Below are 9,311 nucleotides of genomic sequence, written 5' to 3'. Positions count from 1 at the left end.
GTTTAATCTCTGTCCTCTCCTTCCACCCCATCTTCTTCCCCCCACTGAAGTTTTGAAGTATATCCCAAGTGTTGTTTATGACCATTTCAGTGTGTACCTGTACAAGGTAAGGGCAGTTGGGTGTGGTGGCTCACACCTGTGATCCCCACACTCTGGGAGGCCAAGGTGGGATTGCTTGAGAGGAGTTTGAGACCAGCCTGAGCAACATAGTGAGACCTCATCTACAAACAGAAATTAACTGGGCATGGTGGTACATGCTGTGGTCCCAGCTATTCAGGAGGCTGAGGCGGGGCATCACTTGACCCCAAGAGGTTGAAATTGCAGTGAGCCATGATTGTGCCATTGCACTCCAACCTGGGAGACAGAGCAAGACCCTTTCTCAAAACAGTTCCTTAATGTCAAAATATCCAGTGACTTTTAAGAACCCACCTAATTTTTCAATACATTATAATTTGTTTCTTTGTCTCTTAAGGCTTATAATCTGTAATACTTAACCTTTTCTTGAAATTTATTCATTTTTAAAAACTGGATCGTTTATCCTGGAGAGTTTTTTACATTCTGCATTTTCTGTTTTGTTTTTTTTTTGTTTGTTTTTGTTTTTTTGTTTTTTGTTTTGAGATGGAGTCTCGCTCTGTTGCCCAGGCTGCAATGCAGTGGCACAATCTCAGCTCACTGCAACCTCCCCGTCCCGGGTTCAAGCGATTCTCATGCCTCAGCCTCCCAAGTAGCTAGGATTACAGGCATAGGCCACCATGCCCAGCTAATCATTCTGCGTTTTCTGTTTGTGTACCCATGGCATGATTTAACATATTTCCCTGCCCTCTGTATTATCTAAAAATGTAGAAGTGTTTAGAGGTGTAATCAGATTCATATTTCACATTTTGGCAAGAACACATTATAGATTGTGACATGCCTTGTTTCTGTTCATATGATTTTAGAAGCCTTGATCTGTTTGTTTCATTAGTTCTGTAAATGCTTCATCATTTAGTAGTTGGAATATTTCTGTAAGAAATTTCCCTTCTTTAACATAGGTTACCCTTAGATACAGTTCATACAGGGAAGGCAAGAAAATGCTTGATCCTCCTCTTGATTTGCCTGTTTTCAGAATAATGAGCTAGTTACTTTTTGTTTCCTGTAAAGGGAGTCAAGTCTGTAGAAATCAATGCATTCATAGCTTTTTGCTTTTATTGGTTTTTTTGAGACAGGGTCTTGCTCTGTCACCCAGGCAGGAATGCAGTGGTGCAATTGTAGCTCACTGCAGCCTCAAACTCCCAGGGTAAGGTACTCCCCCTTCCTTGGCCTTCCAAAGTATTGGGATTACAGGTGTGAGCCTCTGCACCTGGCCTGCACTCATGGATTTAAACATACTTGATATTGGTCAGTCCACTGCAGTTATAATTTGATGCTCAAATTATTTCAGCTTCGACCAGTGGAGGCCCCTGGACCTTGGCTCCTGAATCCTTTTGACACAACCCTAATTCTCATTGACAGCTTCTTTGCTTTCTGGCGTGACAAGATGTTCCAGGCAAATGTTTCACATTTCCTGCCCCTTTTGAGCGTAAAAGTGGGTGCTATTTATTATGCCGGTATAGTGGTGTAAACCGGGACTCTGCAGGTCAAACAGGGGTATTTGGTCAACTCATAGATGGGCCTCCTTTTGTATGACAGGGCATCTGTGGTTGCCTCACATCCTGATGATGCTGTACACCTTTGGTATTTGGTTGCATGTGCTGTGCTGCTGGGTAATGAGGGAAGCTGTTGTCCTTTGCAAGGGAAACTGTTTTCTTCCTTGGGTGGTGGTAGAACCAGGTAACTGCCTAAAGTCTGTCCTGGGGAAATATTTCATCAAGAAAGTTTGGTGCGTGTCATAATGTGTGCCATGGGTGTTGTCTGCAGGCTGATTACACTGAAAATACTTTCAGTACCTATTTTATCCCAACTGAGAGGCAAGGAGAACCTTTCTTTCTTAAAAATTAAGCTGGTTTTGGCTGGGTGCAGTGGCTGACGCCTGTAATCCCAGCTCTTTGGGAGGCCAAGGCGGGTGGATCACCTGAGGCCAGGAGTTTGAGACCAGCCTGGACAACATGGTAAAACCTTGTCTCTATTAAAAATACAAAAATTTGGCCAGGCCCGGTGGCTCACGCCTGTAATGCCAGCACTTTGGGAGTCCGAGGCATGTGGATCACAAGGTCAGGAGATTGAGAACATTCTGGTTAACACAGTGAAACCCCATCTCTACTAAAAATATAAAAAAACCAAAATAGCCGGGCATGGTGGCGGGCACCTGTAGTCCCAGCTACTCGGGAGGCTGAGGCGTGAGAATGGTGTGAACCCGGGAGGCGGAACTTGCAGTGAGCCGGGATCGCGCCACTGCACTCCAGCCTGGGCGACAAAGTGAGACTCTTGTCTCAAAAAAATTAAAAATAAAAATTAGTTGAGCGTGGTGACAGGTGCCTGAGGCAGGAGAATCACTTGAACCCAGGGGCAGAGGTTGCAGTGAGCTGAGATCATGCCACTGCACTCCAGCCTGGGTGACAGAGCGAGACTCTGTCTCAATAATAATAATAATAATAACAATAATAATGATAAACTGGTTTCAAGTCCCCTCCCTCTCCCCTTTGCAGCACAGATTGACTTAATCCACTTCTGAGACAGGGAAAATGACAGGCAGCAATACGTTTCTCTAGCATGTACTTGCCCTTAAACTTCGCTAGGTTTCTCAGCCCCTGAACAGTTAACATTTTGTGCCAGATAATTCTCTGTTGGCAGCTGTCCTGGCTGCTTTATGCATTGTAGGATGTTTAGCAGCAATCCTGGCCTCGACCTACCAGATGCCAGTAGCACCTGCTGGCTGTAACAACCAAAGATGTTTCTGGAGGAGCAATTTGGCTTTCAGGAAGAGCAAATAGTTCGACATCCCCTAGGGGAGGCAGAATCGACCTTAGCTGAGAATCACTGTTCTTAGCATTCAGGATAATATCTTATATCAATTAGATATTTTAGCTATTGAGAGGAGGACTGGAACTCCATGAACTGGATCTGTTTCCTGCGGAGTTTAAAGTCTCTCCACTTAGTTCCTAGAAAACAAAGGAGTTTTATTAGAGATCACTTGGGGGTAAAGGTAGTATTGTCAAGCAGAGTCAAGAGCTGTTGAAGTCTAATCTCAGGGCAGGGGCCTGCAATTCTATAGCAAGCAAGCTAGGTGGTCCCTGTGGAGGCAGCCTGGCTCTAGCACTGCTGCTTTGGGTTCTTGTCAGGCAGGTCCCTGCCCCAATGCCTCTGTATCACAGTGAGCCTCTGCTTGGGTGTAGACTAACCTTCCCTTAGCAAGGGCCACTTAAGCGCAGTGCAGCCAGTTACAGGCTCTTTACTCCATAACAGGAGACAGTAAATATTTGAATGAAAGGAAGACCTGGATTTCTACCTGTTTCAGCAATTAGAAGGCACTTAGGGTGAGAGCAGTTTCAGTGGCATAGTGGGGGAAAGCCAGATTCCAGTGGGTTGTAGATTTCTCCTGTGAATTCTAACTCATGTATAACTACTTATTTAGGCTGGGTGCAGTAGCTCCCGCCTGTAATCCCAGCACTTTGAAAGGCTGAGGTGGGAGGATCATTTGAGCCCAGGAGCTCAAGACCAGCCTGGGCAACAAAATGAGACCCCCATCTCTACAAAAAGTTAAAAAATTAGCTGAGCCTCATGGCATGCATCTGTAGTCCCAGCTACTCAAGAGGTTGAGGTGGAAGGATTGCTTGAGCCCAGGAGGTCAAGGCTGCAGTGAGCCAAGGTTATATCACTACACTTCAGCCAGGGTGACAGAGCAAGACCCTATCTCAAACAAAAACTAATTAAAGGTCAAATAGGCGTCTCATACATCACACACTAAACCAAACCCTTTGTTTTCTTCCCACCTTCAAAATCTGTTTCTCCTTTATTGACTGACTGATTGGTTGAGACAGAGTTTTGCTCTTGTTGCCCAGGCTGGAGTGCAATGGTGCGATCTTGGCTTAATTGCAACCTCCGCCTCCCAGGTTCAAGCAATTCTGTCTCAGCCTCCAGAGTAGCTGGGATTACAGGCGCCTGCCGTATCCCGACTAATTTTTGGTATTTTTAGTAGAGACGGGATTTCACCATGTTGGTCAGGCTGGTCTTAAACTCCTGAGCTCAGATGATCACCTGCCTTGCCCTCCCAAAGTGCTGGGATTACAGGTGTGAGGCACCACACCTGGCCTCTCCCTTATTTTAGTGAATGATATGATTCCCGCTCTCATACCCCACATCCAAACCATCAGCAAATCTTGCTTCTCTCATAGGCAGTGATCTCTAACTGTTTGTTGAGCCACCAATTGCAGTTCTACTGTATTCACTTGCCAGAAGTTCTTCAAGCCAAATAAATTCACTTGGTCCTCTCACAATTTTGAATTCCTGTCCTGCATATTTTCTGTGTGATCTCAAGGAAGGATATACTTCCAGAGAGCCATCTTGTCCAGTGCATTCCCAGGATCAATATGTTTCAATAAAACATCTTCATGAAAATTGGCTACGAAGCAGGGACGAGAGGCAATATTCTTTGTCACTGAGAGTTACACTGCTGGGAGAGGGAGGATGGAAATGCTTGGGTAGTATATGTGTTGTGCCCTGAGAAGTAGAGGGACTTGGGAGGAGCAATTTGGCTTTCAGGAAGAGCAAACAGTTTTGCTGCCACACATACTAGCCATAGCTCTGTTCTATCATCTGAGTGGCCAGAGACCAGGAAATGGTGGCAAACGCAAGAGCTTCATGTTTTCCCTTCCTAGTCAGAAAGTGCAGTCTCTTGAGAAGGTAATAGAAGAGCTTTTAGATGGAGATTGGGAGGAGAGAGGTGGTAGAAGCCTTTATTTACCTCCTGTATTAGTCTGTTCTCATGCTGCTATAAAGAACTGCCTAAGACTGGGTAATTTATAAAGGAGAGAGGTTTAATTGACTCAGTTCCTCAGGGATAGGGAGGCCACAGGAAACTTACAATCATGGTTGAAGGGGAAGCAAACATGTCCTTCATATGGCAGCAGGAAAGGACCACATAGGAGATACTATTATTCTCGAGGATACTTCTACTTCCCCATTAGTGGTCCTTAATAATAATTTTTTAATGGAGGTAATGAAGTTATTTTTTCTTTTTTTCAAAACAGTTTATTTTTGAAGTAGAAATAAAAATTCTGGTGTTTATAGGGTCGAGTTTACACTTCCAGGTCTGTGAGAGTGACTAAGCTTCTGAACCTTTTATAGTTGCATTATGTGCAGGATGAGAAAGGGAATGTTCCTCTCCCCAAACCCCTGAGCAAGCAGCCTGCAGGCCAAGACCGGTGCCCATCTAGAAAGGCGTTTGACATGAGAGAAGGATCATTTTAGCCTATGTACTCTGTTGGACTTTAGAAGACTGTGAGCCAGAAAGTCTCCTTACAAACCAGCATAGAGCAAGATTAGGTAAAGGTCTTTCATATTTACCCATTGCCTGCCCCTCTTTGTTTGTTGTTTTTTTTTTTCTTGTTCATTTTTTTTTCCATGGGGCCAAATCGTTATATTCTTCACAATTACAGCAAATGCATATTGAACATTTCTTCATGTTGGTGTCAACTCTTCATATCATTTTCACAGGCTTGAGGTGAAAATCTGTTGAGTTTTTTGTGGTGTTTTGGCCAGAGATCCAGGAAAGGCTGACTCTTGCCCTGCCAGTCATCCCAACCTGGATGGCCCAAGGAACAACAGCAGATGGGGCTGTCAGTCCCACTGTACTAGTCTCGGAGTTGCACCCAGTAACCTGCATCATAGAGGTCACTGGGGAAGGGAGTTGCGAGATGGTGTAGGCCTGCCTTGCTCCCCACTCTCAGCCCCACATCTGAGTTGAAGACTGTGGGTTCAGGCACACTGTGCAGGAGGGAGGTTGGCAACCCGATACCAAATGGGGACTCCAAGAGGGTGCATGAGCAGAAGACTGTTCAGGGCCAGGCGAGAAGGAAGGGAGCTTCATCTCAGACGCTGACCCTGTGAGGCACACCACCCTTCATAAAATAGGGGCCAGTGAGATCCTGGGGCTCTGACCAAGCACACACTTAATTCTTTTTCTTTGGATGGGATCAGGAAAGACAAAGGGAGACAAAGGGAATGGGTTAAGGCAAAATCTCTGGGAGAAGGTCATCAGTGTTCTTTCTTCAGTGTTTGCTGTCATCGTCCTTGTCATCATTGTCACTGTCACCATCATTAGCTATAGCAGCACCTTTGTACTGAGTCGTCGTTGTACACCAGGCACTGTGATAGATTCTTCTGCGGATGGGGTTATTTGGATAAACAGGAGCTTTTATACAACTTAAGAACAAACAGTCCTGTTTAGGGTAGCATTTGCCAAGCAGAGCATGAAAAGGGCTGTCACAGAATTTGCATTCTGGCAGCTCTGGAGGGGAAAGAAGACCCTCTCCTGGCCTGGGACACTGGAGGCTTCATGAAGAAGATGATATTTGATCTGAGACTTGAAGGACAAGTGGAAGTTTATAGATAGAAGTGGGCAGGTGGGCTGCCTGAACAGCGTGACGGGGACTAAAAGCATGGTGTGTTTGGTAGAGTGGTGAATCTCAGACTGACTGGAGCATAGTCAGTGGCTAGAAATGAGAGGGACTTGGACTAGAAGGCAGTTGTTGTGACCCTCTGAGTAATTCTGTTTCCTCCTCCACACCCTTTGCAGCCTGAGTATTACCGTAATTGATAGAAAACTGCATCTAACTCCTCCCGCCATGGACTCATTTTTATGAGTCCTTTCTTCATTTGTTTCCTTTCCCAAGTCAATGAGTGGAGAAGCACATTCCTAAGGATTATGATGGTCAATTTCCTGCATGTTCTTCACTCACAGAGAAGCAATGCCAGATCTGGTCTCCTTTCTTTCCTTTCTAAGTGCATAACAGACCTTTCTTTTTTTGAAAAAAGAGAACACATAGTGGGACAGGTTGGGGTTAGCTCTGGAGGCCAGGAGGGTCAGATATGAGACCTTCACTGCAGACACTCCTGATGCAAGTGCCTGGAGCCATGGAAGCCCACCTAGCAGGAGCCAAGGCCGGGAGCGGGATGGCTTTGAGGAGGACGATCAAGTCTGGCCTCAGAGCTAGGTTCACTTCAAAATGTGGGGATGGTGGTGAGGAGGGGGCTGTAGCAGACAGGATATCTACAGGGAGCTTGGAATTTGGGCTGCATGAGGGTTGAGGATTGGAGGAACTGGGGCCTGTGCAGCAGCTCTCAGAGAGTTCCCCTCAGCACAGGCCATCGGCACAGGCCGCTGACTCCTAGTTCATTGTTTTCACATGCAATGTGTGACCTTTCCAACCCTCTCCAGGAGATCTGCAGGTGAATTTGCATCTGTTGATGTGGTTCTGTGTCTTTGGGTTAGAGTTGATTCCCTTCTTGGTATCCTGGGAGTATCCTGTGCAGGGGCCACGAAGTGCCAGCCTTGCACATTACCTATTAGAGCAGTGAGGGGCATTCCCCAGCCATGCTGACAAGCTGGGACAACCAGGCCATGCTCCTCCTGCCCTGTTTGTGGAGCCTGTCCCTGGGGTTCACACAGGCCCTGAGGGGGAACTCTGCTGTTTCACAGCCTGTGGGACAAAGCCTTCGGGCTGAACAGTCTCCCCAGAGCGCCCTGCGTGTCCTTGTTGCTCAGGCAGTAGATGAAGGGATTCAGCATGGGGGTCACCACCGTGTACATCACTGAGGCTAGTGAGTCCTTGTCTGTGGAATGGGAGGATGAGGGCCTCAGGTGGATCCCTGAGATGGTGTCATAGAAGGGGATGACCATGGTCAGGTTGGAGCCACAGGTAGAAAAGGCCTTCTGCTTACCCCGGGTGTAGTGGACCCTGAGCACCGTGACTGCAGTGTGTGTGTAGGAGCCGAGAATGCCAAGGAAGGGCAGGAGGACAATCAGGCCCCCCACCAGCACGATCATGAACTGGTCGAGTTGGGTGTCGGAACAGGAGAGCTGGAGCAGGAGAATGAGGTCACAGAAGCAGTAGGGGATGACGTTGCTGGCGCAGAAGTCCAGCTGGGCCATGAGGAGGGTGTGCAGCAGGGCATGGAGGCTGGCGATGGCCCATGAGCTGCCCAGCATCAGGGTGCAGCCACAGAGGCTCATCTTGGAGGAGTAGTGCAGCAGGTGGCAGATGGCCAGGTAGCAGTCATAGGCCATTGCTGTCAGAAGGAAGTTGTCCATGTTGGCGAGCAGGATGCAGATGTAGATCTGGCCCAGGCAGGTGCCATAGGAGATGGCCTGAGTCTGCGTCTGGATGTTCTCAAGCATCGTGGGGATCGTGGCAGAGAGGAAGTAGAAATCCACTAGGGAGAGCTGGCTGACGAAGAAGTACATGGGGGTGTGGAGACGGGAGGCTGAGCCAATGGCCAGGATGATGAGCAGGTTGCCTGCCTTGCCAACCAGGTACATGGCCAGGAAGAACCCGAAGATCAGCTCCTCCTGCTCTGGCCGGCTGGAGAGCCCCAGGAGGAGGCACTCCGAGGCACTGGTGTAGTTTCTGCGCTCCATGGATGACAGGTCCTGTGGGGAGAGCCAGACCAGTCGCAGACCAGTGAGAGATGAATTCCTGGGCCTCCTGCAGAGTCCCTCAGCTCTCATTTGGACACATCTCTGTGTTCATTTGGTACAAACCCCGAAGCAGGCTGTCAGCCTATCAAAGGAAAAGCCTCAGTCAGGGAGCCCTATGGCCTCAACATACCCAGGCATCAGGGTTCAGTTACTTCACTGCTAAACTTCTGCTGACTCTGAACCCATGAAGCCTCATCTGCTGTCCCTCCATGGAGAATCCTGGTGGCACATGGTTATGTATTCAGTGGTGGCAGCAATGAGGCATATTTTACTTAGGGTATTTTACCCCAAGTTTTCTTCACACTGTCATTTTTTTTTTTTTTTGAGACGGAGTCTCGCTCTGTCGCCCAGGCTGGAGTGCAGTGGTGCGATCTTGGCTCAATGCAAGCTCTGCGTCCTGTGTTCATGCCATTCTCCTGCCTCAGCCTCCCAAGTAGCTGGGACTACAGGCACCCGCCACCATGCTCGGCTAATTTTTTGTATTTTTGGTAGAGACGGGGTTTCACCATGTTAACCAGGATGGTCTCGATCTCCTGACCTCGTGATCCGCCCTTCTCAGTCTCCTGAAGTGGTGGAATTACAGGTGTGAGCCACCGCACCCGGCCTCTTTCATTCTTTGATATGAGCAACTGATAATGTCTCGAGATTAAGTAAAGAGCTATAGAAATGTAGTTTCTTCCGACTCCCAGTACGGGGG

The 9,311-nt window shown here is 47.6% G+C and overlaps 1 protein-coding gene across 1 annotated transcript; it reads right to left on the bottom strand.

Annotated features, from left to right (window-relative positions):
• Nucleotides 1–7,007: 7,007 nt before the first annotated feature.
• Nucleotides 7,008–8,871, bottom strand: LOC108538164 (olfactory receptor 1F1-like). Its single transcript, XM_017886085.1, has one exon. The coding sequence runs from the start codon at nt 8,642–8,644 to the stop codon at nt 7,610–7,612; it is 1,035 nt and encodes a 344-aa protein (XP_017741574.1). The 5' UTR covers nt 8,645–8,871; the 3' UTR covers nt 7,008–7,609.
• Between the last annotated feature and the right edge of the window lie 440 nt (nt 8,872–9,311).

Source organism: Rhinopithecus bieti, unplaced genomic scaffold (assembly GCF_001698545.2).
Source record: "Rhinopithecus bieti isolate Rb0 unplaced genomic scaffold, ASM169854v2 scaffold_14454, whole genome shotgun sequence".
Lineage (NCBI taxonomy): Eukaryota > Metazoa > Chordata > Mammalia > Primates > Cercopithecidae > Rhinopithecus > Rhinopithecus bieti.
The sequence above is the reverse complement of the archived record's forward strand: the minus strand, read 5'-3'. Positions and strand labels throughout refer to the sequence as shown.

Coding starts and splice junctions, on each gene's coding strand:
- LOC108538164 (XM_017886085.1), bottom strand. CDS start 8,644: ATGAGAGCTGAGGGACTCTGCAGGAGGCCCAGGAATTCATCTCTCACT.